Source organism: Rhinatrema bivittatum, chromosome 8 (assembly GCF_901001135.1).
Source record: "Rhinatrema bivittatum chromosome 8, aRhiBiv1.1, whole genome shotgun sequence".
In the NCBI taxonomy this organism is placed as follows: Eukaryota; Metazoa; Chordata; class Amphibia; order Gymnophiona; family Rhinatrematidae; genus Rhinatrema; species Rhinatrema bivittatum.
Genome location: NC_042622.1, coordinates 89,554,755 through 89,576,393, shown reverse-complemented (window position 1 = coordinate 89,576,393; position 21,639 = coordinate 89,554,755). Strand labels below are relative to the sequence as shown.

Sequence of the window (21,639 nt, the reverse complement as noted above, 5' to 3'; positions counted from 1 at the left end):
CTTCTGAAAATCCAAGTATACTATATCTACTGGTTCACCTTTATCCACATGTTTATTAACTCCTTCGAAAAAGTGAAGCAGATTTGTGAGGCAAGACTTGCCCTGGGTAAAGCCATGCTGACTTTGTTCCATTAAACCATGTCTTTCTATATGTTCTGTGATTTTGATGTTTAGAACACTTTCCACTATTTTTTCGGCGCTTCAATCAAATATTATGTAGTGACATCCATTTTAGAAACCCATGAATAAAATATGATTATAAACTATATTTAACAGAGGGCAAAAAGTGAAGGTGATCCCCCCTGAAGAAGCCAGACAGGCAAACAGCAGGGCTCATTGTCAGGGCAGATTTGTCACTGTATGCGGAAATTAAGTATTAAAAAAATTGTACTTATGTATATTTGAAACTTAATAGGTGTATAGTGTTGATGGAAGAGCAACATTGAGTGATTCGTATATATGAGTGTGGATGTTGTGTATGAATGAAAGGATGGTGGATTATGATCATTTCCATTTTCACAATTTTAAATGTAAAGTACTTTGAGGTATGTACAGCATACATGGTGGTGGTTTATATTATATATGTGATATTTTGTATTTTGTTGTAAATTCATTTTTATAATAAAAGGGTAATTTTTGTAAATTTGTATTCAAAATAATTATTCATTTAAGCATTTATATAGATTATTCAGATTAGGAATTATGTGTGTACTCCGATTTAGTATTGTACCTTAGAGCTGAATATTATTACATGGGGGAGATACTGAACCTGTAGAACCCGTTGTTGCGGTTCAGTCCGCGAGGCTCGCGTCCCGGCCCTTACCTCGGAGGTCTCTTCCAGCTAGCAGTGAAGCGGAGTTGGATCCTGGGCGTCTCCGCGGGGGAGACGCCATTGATGGCCAGCCTCTAGGCGAGCGCGTGCAGCTTCCCCGCACCTTTCTAGACAGTTTCCCGCCCAAGGATGGCTCCGCCCCTAGCCTGATGTCAGACGCCGTGGTCTACTTAGGGTCACCGCGGATGCCTGATCAGCGCCTTGCAACAGGGTTCCTTCAGTCCCCTGTTGCCTCGAGCCCCGGAGTTCGCTAGTGCTCTAGCCACTCCGTTCTTGCCTGCCTGCCTGCCATGCTGGTACTTGTCTTGCTCTCTTGTACCAGCCTCTTCCTTTCCAGCTTGTGCCTTCTAGGGTTCCTGCCAGCTTCAGCCAAGCCTGGTTCCTGCCTGCCTACAGCCCGAGCCTGGCTCCTGCCTGCCTACAGCTCGAGGCTGGTTCCTGCCTGCCTACAGCCCGAGCCTGGTTCCTGCCAGCTTCAGCCAAGCCTGGTTCCTGCCTGCCTACAGCCCGAGCCTGGTTCCTGCATGCTTACATCCCGAGCCTGGTTCCTACCAGCTTCAGCCAAGCCTGGTTCCTGCCTGCCTACAGCCCGAGCCTGGTTCCTGCCAGCTTCAGCCACGTCTGGTCCCTGCCTGCCTACAGCCCAAGCCTGGTTCCTGCATGCTTACAGCCTGAGCCTGGTTCCTACCAGCTTCAGCCAAGCCTGGTTCCTGCCTGCCTACAGCCCGACACTGGTTCCTGCCAGCTTTAGCCAAGCCTGGTACCTGCCTGCTTTCGCCCCACCGGCCGCCATACCTGTCCAAGGTCCAACTCCGAGCTTCGCCTAAGTCCCAGTGGTCGGGCTCCTACTGGCTCCTCCCGGGGGGGCTCCGACTTCCAGGGTGAATCGCCTAAGTCCCGCAGCTGGGCTCCTAAGGGCTCCTCCCGGGGGAGTACCAGCTTCCAGGGTGAAGCTGACACCACCTACCCGCCTGAAATCTGCCTCCCGGCCTGTCTAGTTGAGACCAGTGAAGTCCTTCCCAAGTCTCCTGTAGGCCGGCCCAAGGGTCCACTAGTCATATAGTTCACAACACTCGTTGCAATCTCTATAAAGAGAGCACTTAGAACTTTGGGCCATTTAGAGTAGGAAACCCCCAAGGATTTCTAAGGTCATAATGTATTTACCTAAATGAAGAGGGAGCCTGGGGGTGCCAAATATAGAAAGATATTGTCAGGTTGCACAACTTAAGGCATTATTAGAGTGTAATAGGAGCCTTTGATGAAATAGTGGGTATGAATCCTGTGGGAGTATTGAAAAGGGAAGAAGATTTTGCTGCTGTCTAAAGATGATCAGTCACTCAGGCTAACTAATTGAAGTGCAAATCAGCAAAGGGGTTTTTTAGTACTAACTTGCCTTTGAAGCACAAGATATATTGCAGGGGAAGAGCTCAGTAACCTTCAATCCTCTGAGAGTATTGAGAAGAGGCTTTTGCTGCTGGTTGAAGCAGATCAGTGAGTATTACTTTGGGAAATCTTACCACTTAAAAAATTTGGGGGGGGGGGGGGGGGGGGCGGTGAAATAGTGAAGTATATTCTTTAGTGTGTGTACCTGAAATAAAAGCTAGCATAAGGTAGGTAATTGTTTCGAGTTTTTGTGTGCCTGAAATAAAAAGCAAATATAAGGTAGTTAATTCTAGTGTCTGTCTTGTGGATGCCTTTTAAGAGGCTCTCCTTAGACAAATGGTGATGGAACCCATGATGGGAGAAGTGTTACTGGAAGTGGTGCTCACAAACAGAGATATCATCTCTAATGTCAGGGTAGGTGCCCATCTAAGTGCCATTGATCATCAGACGGTATGGTTTGATATAGGGGTAGATTTTCAAACCGCGTGATTTGGCGTACTTTTGCTGGCGCATCAGGCGCAAGCAAAAGTACGCGGGATTTTAGTAGATACGCGCGTAGCCGCTAAAATCCGGGATCGGCGCGCGCAAGGCTATCAATTCCGTATAGCCGGTGCGCGCCGAGCCGCGCAGCCTACCCCCGTTCCCTCCGAGGCCGCTCTGAAATCGGAGCGGCCTCAGAGGGAACTTTCTTTTGCCCTCCCCTCACCTTCCCCTCCCTTCCCCTACCTAACCCACCCGCCCGGCCCTGTCTAAACCCCCCCCTTACCTTTGTCGGGGGATTTACGCCTCCCGGAGGGAGACGTAAATCCCCGCGCGCCAGCGGGCCGCTAGCGTGCCGGGACGCGACCTGGGGGCGGGTCCGGAGGGCGCGGCCACGCCCCCGGACCGCCCCCGGGCCCGCCCCGAAAACGCCGCGCGGTTCGGGCCTGCCCCCAACACGCCCCCCTCAGAAAACCCCGGGACTTACGCGAGTCCCGGGGCTCTGCGCGCGCCGGTAGGCCTATGTAAAATAGGCTCACCGGCGCGCAGGGCCCTGCTCGCCTAAATCCGCCCGGATTTGGGCGGATTTAGGCGAGCAGGGCTCTTAAAATCCGCCCCATAGTGTCTAAGATGGAGAGAAGTCACACGAAGATCAAAGTAATCGACTTCAGAAATGCAGGCTTTGATAAAATGGGGGAGCTAGAAGCTTAGGAGGAGATGGGAGAAGTGGAACAATAGTGGGCTAAATTAAAAGGAGCTATAACAAAGGCAGCAAATCTTTATGTAAAAAAGTGAATAAAAGGAAAAGGAAACTGATATGCTTATCTAAAGAGATAGCTGAAAAAATAAAAGCAAAAAGATCAGCATTCAAAAAGTACAAAGGATCACATAAAGAGGCTTACAGAGAAGAATATCTGGTGAAGATGAAAGAGACAAAAATAAATCAGGATGACAAAAGCTCAAGTAGAAGAAAGGATCGCCAAAGAGGTAAAGCAAGGTAACAAAACATTTTTCAGATATATCAGAGAAAGGAGGAAGGCCAGAGGTGATATTGTAAGATTGAATGGAGACAAGTGTCATATGTGTGAAAAAAGATGAGGAAAAAGAAGAAGCATTAGACAAACACTTAATTTCAGTGTTCACCAAAGAAGACCATGGGGAAGGACCAATGCTAGCTGGTAAGAGCATGGCTGGGAGTGGGGTGGATACCACTCATTTACAGAAGAGAGTATATGGGAGGTACTAGTGAAACTGAAAGTAGAAAGTCCATGAAGCCAGATGAAATAAATCCCAGGATACTGAAGGATTTCAGAGAGGTGCTGGTGAATCCACTGATAGACCTGTTCAATAGATCCTTGGAAACGGGAGTGATGCTGCAAGATTGAAGAGTGGCAGTGGTGGTCCTGCTTCACAAGAATGGTAGCAGGGAGGAGCTTGGAAACTACAGGCCAGTTAGCCTTAACTCAGTGATGGGAAATTTAATGGAGATGTTTCAGAAGGAAAGAACAGTGTACTGTCTTCAAAGCAGTGAGTTGCATGATCTGAAACAGCATGATTTTACCAGCGGAAGATCAAACTAGACAAATCTGATTGACTTTTTTGATTGGGTGACTAGAGAGTTAAATCAAAGAAGAACACTTGATATGAATTATCAGGATTTCAGCAAAGTTTTTGATACGGTTTCATATAGGAGGCTCATGAACAAATTAAAAAGTCTGGGACTGGGTCCCAAGGTGGTGGAATGGATCATAAATTGGTTGACTAATAAATGATAGCAAGTAGTCATAAATGAACCTACGCTGAGAAGGGAAGCATGATGAGTGCCTCTGGGATCGGTTCTGGGTCTGGTTCTCTTCAGTATCTTTGTGAGCAATAATGCGGAAGGGGTTAGAAAGAAAAGTTTGGGTTTTTACAGATGACACTAAGATCTGCAAAAGAGTAGACACCCCTGAAGGAGTGGCGAGAATGAAAAGCAATCTAAGAAAACTTGAAGAGTGGTCAAAGGTTTTACAGTTGGGTTTCAGTGCCAAGAAGTGCAGAGTAATGCATTTGGAGTGCAGAAATCCAAAGGAGCTGTACAGGATGAAGGGTGAACATCTTATGTATATGGACTAGGAGAGAGACCTCAGGGTGATAATGTCTGATGATCTGACTATGGTGAAGCAGTGTGCCAAGGCAGTAGCTAAGGCCAGAGGGATGATGGGCTGCATAGAGAGAGGCATAACCAGCAGGAAAAAGGATGTGAAAATGTCTCTGTAGGTCGTTGGTGAGGCCTCATCTGGAGTATTGTGTTCAGTTCTGGAGTCCACATCTCAAAAAGGATAGAAACAAGATGGAAACAGTCAATAGAAAGGCAACAGAAATAGTGTGGGGTCAGCACCAAAAGAGTTATGAAATGAGATTGAAAGACTTAAATATGTATACGCTGGAGGAGAGGAGAGGCAGGGGTGATATGATACAGATTTTAATTACCTGAAAGATATTAATAATGCACAGGAATAAAACCTTTTTTGATGGAAAAAAAACTATAGAACAAGGGGTCATAATGTGAAGCTCCAAGGGGGTTGAGTCAGGACCAACATCAGGAAGTATTTCTTCATGGAAAGGGTGGTGGATGCATGGAATGCCCTCCCAGAGGAGATAGTAAGGACAAAGACAGTAATGGAATTCAAAAGGGCATGGGCTAAACTCAGAGGATTCCTAGTGGCTAAATGATGGAAACGAAGAAAAGGAAAACTGGTGTTGACTGGGGTAATCACATAGAACAACAATTACCCTAAGAATAAAATAAATACATAATACTAATAAAAAAGAGAGATGCTGGGCAGACTGGATGAATTGCTTGGGTCTTGTTCTGCTGACATTTACTATGTTACTACATTGCTTTTTGCAGATGTTGCATCACATGGCAGAAACAATCCATGTCACCCCTTTAACATGCTTTGCTGTGAGACCAACTTATTGGCATCTAAATTTCCAGTGGAACCAGCATTTTCAGCAATATCCACTACTCTTGCCTATTCTCTCATATAGTGATTAAATCCATACAACCTATTCCGAAATCAATTCTTTCACCAACCACAGTATAAGAAATCAGAAACCACAGATGCATCCAAACAGGGTTGGGAAGCTCATTTCAACCACTTATGTTAAAAATTACTGCATATGAACCACTTAGAATTGAGAGCCATATTCAGTGCTCTCAAGATGTTCAGTCCTTGGGTAAAGAACAGGGTAATCTTAATCCAAACAGACAATCAAGTAATCATAGTTTGTATCTTTTTCAGGAAGCCTGTAAGATTTAGAAAAAGGTAATTTCCCAAATAATATTTCTTCAAGCTGTATATCTCCCGGGGAGAGAAAATGAGATAGCAGATAGATTAGGTTGCCAGTTACAGCCACTTGAATAGTCATTAGATAATTTAGTAGCCCATGAACTATTGCAACTCTGAGGCATTCTGATCAGAGATCTATTTGCAATACCATTAACAACAAAGTTCTCATGTACTGCTCCAGAATACCAGCCAAGAACATTCTGGTAGGAGATGCTTTTTCAGTTCTGTAGAGTCAAGGATTTCTTTATGTATGTCCCCCAATTCCACTTATAACCAAGGTAGTTTAAAGTTAAGAAGAGAGAAGGATAAAATAATTTTGATAGCCCCATTTTGGCCTTACCAGATTTGGTTTCCATGGCTACAGTGCATAGCTGTTCAACATCTGGTAAGATTATGCATATTCTCATCCCTGATCACTCAGAGCAAAGGAAATCTTCTACATGTCAACCTTCAATCATTGGTTCTGACTGCATGGATGTTGAAACAAACTAGTATCTTCTCTACAATTGCCTTCTGAAGTAGGTAAAGATTTCCTAGCATCTGGAAAATGCTCAACAAGAAGATCTTATAACTTCAGATGGAAAAGGTCCATTTTCTGATGCAATACTCTGCAACAAGACCCATATTACTTCAATACCTGTTAAACCTTTCTTAGTCAGGATTGAAAACTCTTAGAATTCATCTCAGTGTTATGGTAGTTTACCATGAAAATTTCAATGGTCTTCCTATTTCTCATCAACCTACAGTCATCACATTCATGAAAGGCCTAAATCATATTTAATCTCTGATAAAAGATCCCCCTATCCCTGGGATCTAAAAGTAGTTCCAACTTAATTCATAAAACCATCATTTGAACTTTTGGCAAAAGCAGAGCAGAAGTTCCTCTCTTAAAAAGTTTTATTTTTAATAGCAGCTATTCCTGCTTTGGCATCATATTTTCCCTATACTCACATTTTCCATAGCACAGTAGTTTTGAAAACTCATCCTAAATTTCTACCAAACGTTTCCCAATTTCATTTAAATCAATCTGTTGTCTTGCCAACATGTTTCACAAATCTATACACCAAGAAAAGTGAATAGGCTCTTCATACATTGGACTGCAGAAGAGCCTTTTTTGTTCTGTTGTTTACAAAGAACAAACTCCTATAGAAAGTCTTCACAGCTGCTTGTTGCTTTCAACCCAGTCAATCAGAGTTCTTCATTTACAAAGAGAACTCTTTCAGCTTGGATATAAGAGTTCATCTCTACTGTTATAATTAGTCAGGACTCCATCTCCAAGGTAAAATAAAGGTCCATCAGATCAGGCTACTGCATCTTCCTTAGCACATCTTTGCTCTACCTCCATAGAAGATACATGCAAGGCTGTCAGTCTTCCATCCATATCTTTACTGCTCATTACTGCATAGAAAATGCTCCACCTCAAAACAGCAATTTTGGGCAGACAGTTCTAAAAATCTTATTTAATTAATTACTTCAACCCTCCAGCCTCTAGCATAATATGAGTTACATATTACTCTGTAACATAAAAATGTAATAATTATTTTTATGCATCATTCAGCTTGGGAGTGCCCACTTGAGTGGCAGATGCTTGACAACACAGAGAAAGCAAAGTTGCTCACCTGCAACAGATGGTCTCCTAAACAGCAAGACAAATCAGCCATACAATCTCATCCTCCTCTCCTTGGAGTTGACGATCAGCTTGCTAGAAAGACTGAGTAGACTTGTGTGGCAGTTGCTGCATGGGAAGATCTGTGAATGCTCAGAAAGACCTTCTTGGTCACATGCCAAGTGAAATCAAAGGGAAAACTCTCTAGAAACTAAACTCTCTAGAAATTAAACTCTAGAAACTAAACTCTCACTAAAACTAGATGACATAATTACCAACCACTAAAACTAGATGACATAATTACCATGACATACCCCTTCGGTATTAATGTACATAGTATGACTGTTCATATAATCTTGTTATAACCCCTCCCACAGTTACTATGTAATCCGTCTGCCTGTTCTTGTAAACCTGTTTTTACTTGTATTTCGGAGTGAAGGTCTGCGCCACCTCCATCAGTTATTAATGTAAACCGTTGATCTTTCATGTAAACTATTGTTATACCTGTAAACCGGAGAGAAGGCCATCGCTAAACTTCGGTATATAAAAACATACAATTAAATAAATAAATAAATAGAGCAGGCACCTACAGCTGAACAGCATGAATTTTGTTGCTGTGCATCTCAATTGGCTCTAGTGGCCTGTTCCAGAGAGATTACCCTTTGATTTCACTTGGCAAAATGGTCATACATGCGAGATTGGCACTAGGCACAATCTTACATGCAAATCAGTTTTGGTCACATTCCTTCCAACTTCAGGTGCTTACTTCCGTTTTCCTGGTTTAATGCACTTAAATGAATTTTCAGGTTAATTCCTTGGCCTGAAGTGGAGTAAAAGTTAACTCACATTTCTGGTGGCCATGATATTCTGTTGCTGTGACCATGTGGTAATGTCTTACTACCAGACTGGGCGCACAATAGAATAACATTGGCCACCAGAAATGTGAGTTTCTCTGGGGCTTGCACGTACAGCTGAACAAAACATAGGTTCTCTTGGGAAGGCATCTTCAGCTGAATGGTATGCACTTGATGTTGTGCATTCCGACTTTGACGTACTGTTCAGCTGTAAGTGCGCACACCAGAGAGCTTATATTGGAAATGCAAATCATCCTGGGTCTGAGATGGAGTATCAAACTGGACACAACAATAGACAGCATTTACCACCAGAAATGTGAGTTTCCTCTACCTCAGACCCAGGAGTTAAATTTCCAAGTTCTCTAAGACAGGCACCAGTCACAGGCTTTCTTTGTTTTCCTGAATAGCTGGATAGCACATGCACATGTAGTGCTAAAGTGCACTTAATGTCCATCCAGACAGCCTATGCTTTGTTCATCTAGCTGCGTACTTCAGAGAACTTATTCTGTTATTTTACTTAGCATGCCTTGTCAAAAAGGCCTTGAATGAGAGAATGTACCCATAAATTGGGATGCATAGTACAATCTCACATGCAGTGCCATTTTGGCAAGGCATGGCAAGGAAAATCAAAGCATAAGCTCTCTAGGGTGGGCACCAATATGCCTTTTGTCGTTGTGCATCCAACATTGACATTCTGTTCAGTTTCAGGTGCCCCCCAGAGAGTTTATGTTTTGTTAGGCTAGCTGTAGTTGCCCACACCAGATAGCTTAAATTTTGATTTTACTTGCCATTCTCTGCCAAAAGGGCCTTGGATGCAAGAATTTGATCTTTGGAGTGGGCACTTACAGCCAGTTGAACAAAGTGTAAGCTTCCTGGGGTGGGCATTTAGAATTAAACAGTACTCCAAAATTGGATGCATAGTGCCAATTTTCTGTTCAACTGTAGGTGCCCTTCCTGAGAGTACCGGAAATTAAACTCCTGGGTCCAAAGTGGAGTAAACTCACATTTCTGGTGGCCAAAGTTATTCTATTGCTATGCCCAATATGGTAGAAGCAGCTAGACACTACCACACTGGGCAAAGCAATAGTATAATAAGGCAACCAGAAACATGAATTAGGTTTTACTCCTGCTCTGACCCATGAGTTAAATTTCCAATGTTAAGAAAATGTGCTTTAAGCTGTCTGCCCTTTAACGCATCTCTCTGCATTGCTGAGGAATAACTAATGCCTTCTTCTATATGGGATTTGCATGCACCCATGCTAATTGTAGTGCTGGTTTTGTTCCTCTTTTAGCGTGCATTTTTTAGAAGTTAAACCCCTGTTACATACCAGAGTTAACTTATGCCAGAAACATGCATGCTAAAACAGAAGTAAAACCTGTGCTAATGTTCACGCCTTTTATTACATCGCCCCAGAGTCTGGTATAATATACATTCTGATTCTAGTATAGCAGCTGCGGCTTTTGTTATCATTCTTATCACAGTACTGCAGAATGACATTTGCAGGTCTAGGGCCACAGCTGTGTCACAATGAGAATGAGATTGAATTACTGGTTTGTAGGTGTATGATTCTAAAAACAACTTTTTCCCTTTTTTGACAGGGAGCTGTTACCTCCAATAAGCACAAAATCCCAGGTAGATGAATGGTATACCATTCTTGTGGATCTAAACAAAGAAATTGGTGAGCATCAAATACTGGGTCATTTGCATGCTACAATATGTGTGCTGCTAGGTGGAAGTCTGAGTTTGATTCCAAACTAGGTTTCCCATACTTTAAACCTTCTAAAATGGGGAGTAACCCTGAATGGAAAAAGTTAGGCTGCTTAGTATGAAGATAATTCTTTTGAGTAATTTCCAAAGGCACTTCTGTGTATAAAACCCAGTGTGTATGCATGGTACATAGTTTTGTGCATACTTTTACATGCATACTAAATAGGTATTCTAGTGAGTGGACTTGGGATAGGAGGCGGATTTATGCAGATATCCATTTTTTAAGGTGCATATAAATTCACATGCTCAAAGTTGAACCTGGTCTTGAGCCAGTGAAGCTTTCTATTTGTATGCTGCACAGGGTTCCATGGACATCCACAAACTTTCTGTAGATTTATGTACACAAATTTGCTTCTAAAATTCTGGCTAAAGTCTACAGATAAAAAGTACCCACAGACTTTAGCCTATGCAGATTCCAGCTTCCTCCAGCTTTATTTATTTATTTTCCACTTTTCAGCACTTCAAAGTAGGTTATATTCAGGTACTGTAGGTATTTCCCTATCTCCAAAAGGCTTCCACTCTAAGCAGTAAGCACCTGATTCATTAAGGGTTTTTCCCATAGTCAAAAAATGGAAGAAAAGCCTTAATGAATCTGTCCCTAAGTTTGTACCTGAGACAAAGGATGATAAAGTGACTTGCCCAAGGTCACCAGAAGCGGCATTGGGATTTGAACCCTGTTTTCCCATGCTATTTGAAAATGACCCTTCCCAAATTGGAAGTAGCTTGTATCATCAACAGCTTGGTCCTCCTGTCTTGGGTACAGGGCTAAAGAGATGGTAGTAGAGATGTGAACCTGGAAACCCTGATTCCATTCCCTCTGTGACCTTGAGCAAATCATTTTACCTTCCTGTGCTGAGGTTTGGAATGTTCACAGCAGAAACATTGTATTATCTCATACTTCTGTATATATAGTGATGCTTTCCTTTTCATCAGTTAGACAAGTCCAGAAGGATGGTTTATGCCCTCCCATCAGTAGATGGAGATAGAGACCAACAGGCTTGCTGACATCATAGGCTCTTGTGCTGACCTCAGCCTGCCAGCATTCTATATCTCCAGTAGATGGTAGGAGTGCATCCTGTGTTCTGAGCTGAGGTCTGGTAATGCCGGCTGAAGAGAAATTGCTAGATTCTGGATGGGCAGCTCTTGTGGTGAAAGTTGCATACTCCCTCCCTCGAGCAGTGTCCTCGATCAGGGGTCTTCCTGTGTATGAAATAGGGGTTACATGTTTTCAGTTAATTACCCTCCCCCCACCTGCCTTCTTCCAAGTCTCCTTCTCCTCAAAAAAGAAACAGCCTGAGATATTTGGCAGAGTGACTTACCAGCAGTCAAGGAGTGAGTGACATTATTTAAAATTTTTTCTCCTCAATGCGGGGCCATGATTGAGTGATGGTGGCTCCAACTGACTGCAGGAAGAAGCCCACGCTCAGAGCTGTGGATTATGTCAGCGGCTAATGGGGGGAACTAGGCTATGCCGTGTGTGTTGTAAAGAGAAGGAGACAGAGTGGCACATGTAGGCTGCTCTCCTGGGGTGGCCAGGGAGAGTGAGAAACCTGCATCAGCGGGACATTTGGTCCAGCTTGTTCCCGCTGCTGTGCTTGCTGCCGTGGCAGGAACAACAGCCATTTTGGAGTCTTATCCAATGGAAGTTGCTTTGGGGCCACCTTCTCTGATTCCTTTGGGACAAGAGGTAGCTACGAGTTCCTCTGGGGCTGCAGTGACAGTGTCTCTTAAAGGGCCAGCATCCTCTTTATTGGAAATTGTTCCCTCTTCCTCCTAGTCTGCAATGTCAGCAGAATTTTAAAAATACCTACATCAGGTATTTTGTATGGGGCAGATCTCAGCCTCAGGACCTTCCTTGATAGTACAAATCCTCCAAGGTGTCACAGCAAAAGAGAGTAAGGAAGAGGGAGGAGGCTGGAGAGGACAAAATGTCCTCCAAGTCTAGTACTTTGCTGTTGGATCTCAGGGCCCTGAAGGAAAGTGATAGTGGGGTTCAATTAGTAGAGGGTGAGTATCCTCAGATCGAGGAAGGCTTTTCTATGGTTAGACTGTTTCACAAAGATAAAACTAGTGGGTCTAATTTCTCATTCCTCTTCATCCAACCAGACCAGTACAAATGCATGGGTTATGTTCCCCAGCTAGCAGATGGAGACCGAGAACAACAAGCTTGCTGATATCATCCCTTACACCCACACTCAATCTCTTACTTTCCATTCACCCCAGACTCTCATACACATACACACTCATTCAGTTCTTCCCATCTTCCACACATGCACACACACACTCATCTCAGTAACAGCAAACTAAACACCCCACTGACAAACAGTTTGTGAATTAACAAACAAACAACAACAAAAAAATAACCTAGAACCTTGCCATACCATACCAGTACTTAATCTCAGGACTCAAACAGCAGCAACCTTGTCTATAAAAAGTCAGCAATGCAAATATTATAATAGGCTCTAGAACACTAATACATCACCTATGGGAAAACAGGGCAAGCCGTACTGCTACAAATCCCTACAGAGAAACCATACGCTAACAGAAATACTGCATCTCAGTCACATTTGCAGAATACAGATTGACCCTTACCTAATACAAATTAAGGGACTGCAAATTAGAAACAAAAACATGCAAACAAAACTGAAATGGAAAGCCCAAGAAACCAGACAGAACAGTGGAATTCTGAAGAAAGAGCAAAATACAAATATATAATGCACATTCCCAAAGATAGCATATGCCAATCACTAAAATATCGAAATAAAATGGGTTACAGTTTTTTTTTTACCTTGTTGTCTGATCTTATTTTTCTCACCGGTTGATCCCGACTTCCTTTTTCCATGTTTCTTATCTAGTTCTTTTCACAATTCCTTTTTAAGGGTCTCTTTTTCTTCTTCTTCCCTTCCTCCCTCAAACATACACATAGACTCTCACTTTCACACATATACAAGCTCTCACTCCCATATGCTGTCACCATCTCAACTCACATACACACACAGGCTCTCAACTTCATACGCTGTCTTTTTCTCTCACACACACAGACAAGCTCTTACTCTCTAACACCCATACACACAAGCTCTCATTCTCATACCTTGTCTCCATCTCACACACACACAGGCTTTCATACTCACATGCTGTCTTTCTTTCTCATGTACATACAAGCTGTCACCCTCACATGCTCGCTGGCTCTCACACACAAGCATTCTCTTTCATAAACACACCGATCGAACACCAGCCTCCTCCTTGCCTCTAAGCCTCCTTCTTGGGCCGACTTGGGATAAGTTCCACAGTGGGCATGTTGCTGGACCTCCTCTTGGGATGGGGTTTGTGGCATCCCTGCTACTGGGCCGTTTCTTTGGATACCATATAGGGCTAATTGGGTGGATTATGGTCCATCCCAAGGCAGCAGAGATGCTGATTCTTCTTCTCAGTATGGGGCAGACAAGCCTTCTGTCTGAGCGGGACCGATATGCCTTACTTCTTGCCCATGCGGAACCGATGCACCTCTTACTTCCTGCCTGCACGGCTCCTGCACTCTTTTTCTATGGCCTGCTTCTACAGGAAGGATCAATCGGAGTTTTCATATGTTGGCCTGGAGACCCGGCAATTCCTGCAAAATTACAGAATCTTCGGGCCAAATCTGGAGCGTTCCCAGGTATGGCCTCCCCCTCTCTTTGACCGCTGCTTCCCTGGGTGTGCACACCTGGCAGCACCGGGCCTATCATGGCAGCCCCGTAACAGGGCCTTACTTCTTGGGCCACTGGGCAATGCTGATTGGGTGGGCCTGAGCCCAAAATGGGTGGGCCAGGGCCCATCCAGGCCTACCCGTGGCTATGTCACTGCTTGGGAGGTTGAATAAACTTCATTACTCCCTGCCACTCTACAACATTTTCTACTTTTTTCTACAGTTTGCAAGCAATGACCTCTGCCCTTTTTTGTAGAAATGCTGGATATATGGTATCCTCTGGTGGTGATGTTTCTCTGACTGGCTCTGATGATGGGTCAGATTGCAAGTCAGGGGATGGAAAATTTTTCATATAGGGTTTAAGTTTATCTGACCAGTTTTGGTACAAATGCATGCATTTCTAATAATGGTCTTCCTTCACTGCCTCCAAGACTGATTTTTTAATTACTGGATAGAGTATAAATAGTACTGTTGAGATTGGAGTTAGCTCTCTGCTATGCTACTTTAAGCTCATGTTTTTGTTTCTCTGCAGACTGATGTGTCAGTGCTGATATTTTCTCATTTGGTGCCAATGAATTAGTGCTATTCTGTTTCAGTACTGATGACTCCTCACCATGATGACTTGCCGCCAAGTACTCCATGCCATGGTATCTCAGTGCTGATGCGCTATGATGCCCCAGTGCTGATGATTCTGTGTCATGACACTCAATGTATCTGCGCTTTGATTTCTCGGCGCTGAAAATTTTACTCCATGATGTTGTGGTTTCGGTCGCGCTCCTCGCGACCGAACCCCCTACCTGGTCTGGGGCCCCGAGCGCGGCACGTCCGCAACAACGCCGCAGCAGCTGCGGCCTAGTCGGCAGCGCTCCCACGAGGGAGACGCCACCGGAGGAGTAGGCCCCGCCCTTAGGGCTCTTGCGCGGGGGAGGTCCTTTTGAAGGGCCTCCGGCGCGAAAGCCCAGCTCCGCCTCCTGAATGACGTCAGACGCCGAGGGGGATTTAACTCGGCGTCTGACTTCCTCCTGTGCCTTGCAACGTGGTCGCTTTGTGATAGTTGCCAGCTGGTTCCTGTTCCTGCGTTCCTGCCTGCCTGTTCCTAGCCTTCTGGTTCCTGCATCCCTCCTAGCCTGTTCCAGTTCTCCAGCTCCTGCTTCTTGCCTGCCTGCTTGATCCTGGTACGTTTCATCAACTCCGTCTTCAGCCGCCTGCCCTGATCCTGGTACGTTTCACTGACTCCGTCTTCAGCTGCCTGCCCTGATCCTGGTCCGTTTCATCGATTCCGTCTTCAGCCGCCTGCCCTGATCCTGGTACGTTTCACTGACTCCATCTTCAGCTGCCTGCCTTGATCCTGGTCCGTTTCACCATCTACGTCTCCTGCAGCGCTCCCCGACTCTGGTCCGGTCCTGGTCTTCCCAGTTGTCTCGCCTCTCTCCTAAGTCCCAGCGGTCCGGGTCCCTACGGGCTCCTTCTGGGGGGACCTCGGACTTCCAGGGCGAAGCCACCTAAGCCCTAGCGACCCGGTCTCCAACGGCTCCTCCGGGGGAGGCTCGGGTTTCCAGGTGAAGTCTCATCTCCGGCTCTGAAGTCTGCCTCCCGTCCGCCCCTCGGGCGGTCGGCCCAAGGATCCACTTCCGGACGTCAACAGTTTGCAAGGCCATGGATCCGGCAGACCTCGCCGTCCTTCAAGCCATTCCCGGACTGGCTCAACGGCTAGTGCAGCAACAACAGGTCTTGGACACCCTGGCTGCCACCGTGGAGCGACTGGCCGCTCAGATGGATGCTGGTCCGCCAGTACCAGTACCGGACCCGGTTCCTGCTCCAGTGGTGACCCTTCACACCCCTACGCAACTCCCTGCACCTGCACGGTACGCGGGGGATTCCAAGGCCTGCAGAGGGTTCCTGAACCAATGTTTCGTAAGGTTCGCCCTCCTGCCCAACCAGTTCCGCTCGGACGCCGTCAAAGTGGCATACATCTTCTCGCTGCTGGACGGTCGGGCTTTGAACTGGGCATCTCCCATGTGGGAGAAGAATGACCCGGGCCTGAACGACTTGAATGTCTTCGTAGCTGATTTCAAGGCAGCCTTTGATGAACCAGCCCGCCTGACCTCCGCGACCTCCGAATTGCTCCAACTCAGGCAGGGAACTCGGTCCTTGGCAGATAATGCTTTGGAGTTCCGTACCCTCGCATTGGAGGTTGGATGGCGGGACGATGCCCTCCGCGGAATCTTCTTAGAGGGTCTTGCTGCAAGGATAAAGGACGAACTGGCGGCTCGAGACCTTCCAGAGGACCTCAACGCCCTCATCGAAGTGGCTGGCCGCATCGATCTCCGCCTTCAGCAGAGGGCTAAAGAGGGGCGTCCTCCATGCCGTTTGGTCCCGCTGGCTCCAACCTCTCCTCGCTCGTTCACGTCGGGCCCTCAGGGGGCTAGTGCGTCCACGGAAGCCGCAACCGAAGAGCCCATGCAGCTGGGAAGAGCGTCCCTGACACCTGAAGAGAAGCGGCGGCGCCGTAGTATGGGACTGTGCCTGTACTGCGGGGGCAAAGGTCACTTCCTCGCTCAATGCAAAGAGCGAGCGGAAAACTCCCGCACCTAGGAGTAAGGGAGGAGTGTCTCCTAGGCTGTCTGAATGCTGCTCCTCAATGTACCGTTTCTATAACCCTCAGACATCCCGGAGGGTCTTTCAAGACACAGGCCCTCATTGACTCCGGGGCAGGAGGGAACTTCATCACTGCCAGTCTTGTACAGCAGCTCCACCTTGCCGCACAATCCCGGGAACCTCCTTTACGGATTACGTCCATACAAGGAACCTGCCTGCCTGGCCACATTTCTACCGAAACCGCACCACTGACCATGCAGACCGGGATACTACACTTTGAGGAGATCTTGTTCCTGGTCCTGGAGAAGTCAGTTCATCCGGTGGTCCTCGGCCTACCCTGGCTCCAGCAGCACTCTCCAATAATCCAATGGAACGATTTACAGATTACTCAATGGAGTCCTCACTGCTTCCAGTCTTGAATCAAATCTCTACCAGTCCAACACATCCCCTTGGCTCGCACCGGCCTCACACTTCCCAGCCATTACGCGAACTACGCGGATGTATTTTCTAAGGAAAAAGCAGAACTTTTGCCCCAACATCGTCCTTTTGATTGCACCATTGAACTGATGCCTGGGGCAACTCCGCCCCGAGGCAGGGTGTATCCACTATCACAACCCGAGACCAAAGCAATGTCTGAATACATTGCTGAGAACCTCGCCAAGGGGTTTATCCGACCGTCGACGTCACCCGCAGGGGCGGGATTCTTCTTTGTGGCGAAGAAGGACGGGTCCTTGAGACCATGCATAGACTATCGGGGGCTAAATGCCATTACCAAAAAGAACCGCTATCCGCTTCCGCTAATTCCAGAATTATTGGACAAACTCCAGGGAGCCCGAGTGTTTACCAAGTTGGACTTAAGGGGGGCGTACAATTTGGTGCATATCCGTCCTGGGGACGAGTGGAAGACAGCGTTCAATACCCGGGACGGGCACTACGAGTACTTGGTCATGCCCTTCGGATTGTGTAACGCTCCTGCGGTGTTCCAGCACCTCATGAATGAGGTCCTTCGCGAATTGCTGAACTCCTGTGTGATAGTCTACCTAGACGATGTCCTCATCTACTCACAGAATTTGACCTCCCATAGGCAACAGGTTCGGCAAGTGCTCCAAATCCTTCGTAATCACCACTTATACGCTAAACTGGAGAAGTGTCTCTTCGAACAGGAGTCGCTGCCTTTTCTTGGGTACATCGTTTCTGCTACGGGATTCCTCATGGATCCAAGTAAGGTGTCCGCCATTAAGAATTAGCCCCAGCCGGTAGGCTTAAAGGCCTTGCAGCGTTTTTTAGGATTTGCCAATTTCTACAGGCACTTTATACCGCAGTATTCCCGACTGGTAGCACCTTTGACCGCCTTGACCAAAAAGGGGGCCGACACGCGCGTCTGGTCCGCCGAGGCATGTAAAGCCTTCGAGGATTTAAAGGAGGCCTTCCTTTTGGACACTTGTCTACGCCACCCGGATCCGTCGAGGCCCTTCTTCATGGAGGTTGACGCCTCCAATATAGCCGTGGGGGCATTACTGTCTCAAAGCTCCGACTCCGGGCATCTGCTGCCTTGCTCCTACTTCTCCAGGAAGTTTACGCCAGCCGAAGGTAACTACGGTATAGGGGACAAGGAGCTGCTTGCCATTAAGTTGGCACTCGAAGAATGGAGACAGTGGCTGGAGGGAGCCGCTCACCCCATCACGGTCTATACCGACCATAAGAACTTGGAGTTCCTTAGCCAAGCTCAACGACTCAACCCAAGGCAAGCACGTTGGTCGTTATTCTTTAGTCGCTTCGATTTTACCCTCAAGTATCGTCCTGCATCTAAGAATGTTCGAGCGGATGAGCTCTCTCGGAATGCCATCATGGAAGAAAAGGAGGAACCCCTCCAATACGTCATCGATCCAGCGAAAATCGAGTTAGCCAGCACCACGATCTCTACACGGGGCAGAATAGTTGTCTCGCACAAAGACCGTAAGAAAGTCCTGCAGTGGGCCCACGATTCCCTCATTGGAGGTCACGCCGGCAGAGGGAGGACGCTCGACCTATTGAACCGCCATTATTGGTGGCCCCGAGTACGGCAGGATGTGCGACTCTACGTAGACTCATGCCCAGTATGTGCCCGACAGAAGCCTCTCGGTGGCCGACCCTGGGGCCTCCTACAACCTCTACCAATACCTACAGAACCATGGACCCACATCGCCACAGACTTCGTGGTGGACTTGCCTCCTTCCGAGGGTAACACAGTAATCTGGGTCACCGTGGACCGTTTTTCTAAAATGGTTCACCTGGTACCACTACCTAAGCTTCCGTCTGCACCAGAGTTAGCACTTCTTTTCACGCAACATATCTTCCGGGCTCACGGCCTTCCACAGAGCATTGTCTCCGATCGAGGACCCCAATTTACAGCCCGGTATTGGCGTGCCCTCTGCAAAAAGTTTGGGGTACAACTGAACTTGTCTACCGCTTTCCACCCACAGACAAACGGGCAAACCGAGCGGATGAACTGCTCCCTCAAGATGTTTCTCCGCAGCTTCATTTCGCAGAAAAGGGACAACTGGGTCTCCCTCCTTCCCTGGGTTGAGTTCACCTATAATAACCACCAACGTGCAGCTCCAACGTTTCTACCCGGTACTAAAGTGTGGTTAAGTACCAAGAATCTCCACTTATCTGGACAATCTCATAAGTTGGCATCCAGATACTGCAGTCCTTTCCAGGTGGCAGAACGAGTAGGCCTGGTGTCCTATAGACTCCGTCTTCCGTCCTCCCTGCGCATCCACAACGTATTTCACGTATCGTTGTTAAAGCCGGTGGTACTCTCTCGTTTCCATTGGCTCATGCCGGATGCGATCTCCACCTCCCCGAACGAGGATCCTGTTTATCAAGTACGGGAAGTACGGGACGTACGCTTCCACAACCGCCGTTGGGAGTATCTATTGGCCTGGGAGGGCTGAGGCTCCGAGGAGGACACTTGGGAACCTGCCCGAAACATACTGGACAAGTCCCTGTTGACTCAATTCCATCACGATAACCCTGGAAGACCTGGGTCCCTGCGGAGGGGGCGTAAAAGGGGGGGTACTGTTGTGGTTTTGGTCGCGAGGAGCGCGACCGAACCCCCTACCTGGTCCGGGGCCCCGAGCGCAGCACGTCCGCAACAACGCCGCGGCAGCTGCGGCCTAGTCGGCAGCGCTCCCACGAGGGAGACGCCGCCGGAGGAGTAGGACCCACCCTTAGGGCTCGCGCGCGGGGGAGGCCCTTTTGAAGGGCCTCCGGCGCGAAAGCCCAGCTCCGCCTCCTGAATGACGTCAGACGCCGAGGGGGATTTAACTCGGCGTCTGACTTCCTCCTGTGCCTTGCAACGTGGTCGCTTTGTGATAGTTGCCAGCTGGTTCCTGTTCCTGCGTTCCTGCCTGCCTGTTCCTAGCCTTCTGGTTCCTGCATCCCTCCTAGCCTGTTCCAGTTCTCCAGCTCCTGCTTCTTGCCTGCCTGCTTGATCCTGGTACGTTTCATCAAGTCCGTCTTCAGCCGCCTGCCCTGATCCTGGTACGTTTCACTGACTCCGTCTTCAGCTGCCTGCCTTGATCCTGGTCCGTTTCACCATCTACGTCTCCTGCAGCGCTCCCCGACTCCGGTCCGGTCCTGGTCTTCCCAGTTGTCTCGCCTCTCTCCTAAGTCCCAGCAGTCCGGGTCCCTACGGGCTCCTCCTGGGGGGACCTCGGACTTCCAGGGCGAAGCCACCTAAGCCCTAGCGACCCGGTCTCCAACGGCTCCTCCGGGGGAGGCTCGGGTTTCCAGGTGAAGTCTCATCTCCGGCTCTGAAGTCTGCCTCCCGTCCGCCCCTCGGGCGGTCGGCCCAAGGATCCACTTCCGGACGTCAACACATGATGCTTCAGGGTTCATATACAGTATTGTTGCCATGCTGTTTACACATCAAGGGTTCAGTCAGCATCAACATTCTCTTTTTGAAGAAGTTTCTGAGGATAAAAAACCTTAATATATTTTCTGACGATGTTTTGCTCAACCTTGCTTCAATGAGCTTGAAAGCCATATTTGAGCCACAGTTTAAATTGTCATAGTCCAGTCCAAGGCATTTAGGTACAGAACATGTAGATCTGCCACAGCAATCCTTTTCTGACATTTGTCACAGGATTTAAAAGGGGCTTTTCCCTTTCTATCCGAAGACACTTTCAATGAGAATTTTCTTTACACTATCTTATCTGCTTGCCCATGGAGAAAGTGAAGTTGCTTATGTATAGTAGATGCTCTCCATGGACAGCAAAACAAACAGCCACACAATCTCTCTCTCCTCTATGTGAACTTGAGATTAACTAAGAAATAGACTGAGGAAGGTCATGCAGTGATAGCAGTGCAGGAATTGCCACACATGCTCAGAGCAGTATAAAAAGCTCTGAATTGAGAGAGAATGGACTGAATCAGCACCATCGGATGACATCACCACTCTTGTGTGGCTGTTCTGCTGTCCACATAGAACACCTGTTACAGGTAAGCAACTTTGCTTTTCATGGTTTCTCTTCTTGCTTGGATTCCCCTTGGGTTCATTTGGCAGTCTGAAGCAGAGCATTTGGGAAGTAGGGCAGGCTGCAATTGACGCTTTCAGCAAAGCGGCTGTGGTCACTAGCCCACCCCAGAACAAGGTTCCAGAGTCTGGAGATCCTGTCGGGATTGGGAAGTGAGAGCACTGGGAAGGGGAGGTTTATTCAGGAAAGCAGGAAGAAATTGCTGCTGTACTCAGGCTGTGCAACATGTTGTTTGGGGCCGATGGGAAGTACATTTTGTAAAATTTGCCAAGAGGAGAGCTAGAGGGAGTTTGACCTGGACACAGCAATCTCAGAGAGGGCTATGGCTGCGAGTTCCTCAGGCCAGCCTTTTCCCACTGAAGGTTTTTTTGCTGCGAAAGGTGCAGAGCCATCTTAATTTCACAGGAAGGGGAGAGGTCGGATTGTGGGACTTCCTGTGCCTTTGGAAGTTATTTTTCAGCTTCTAGGAGCTGCAGGAGCTTGTCCAGAGGTTGGCAAGGGTTTTATCCTTCTGTTCACCATTCAATGGCTGCTTCTGCCTGGTCTTTGCTATCAGTGGAATTTTCAAAGTGTCTGCA

General features: G+C 47.2%; 1 protein-coding gene across 3 annotated transcripts in view; it reads left to right on the top strand.

Moving 5' to 3' along the window:
* Positions 1–21,639, top strand: part of CCDC180 (coiled-coil domain containing 180) — a 597,826-nt gene that overhangs the window by 186,544 nt on the left and 389,643 nt on the right. For all 3 annotated transcript variants that reach the window (XM_029611950.1, XM_029611952.1, XM_029611951.1), the window contains one exon: positions 10,090–10,169. In XM_029611950.1, coding sequence (XP_029467810.1) covers positions 10,090–10,169 — 80 coding nt within the window. The remainder of the gene's footprint in view (positions 1–10,089; positions 10,170–21,639) is intronic.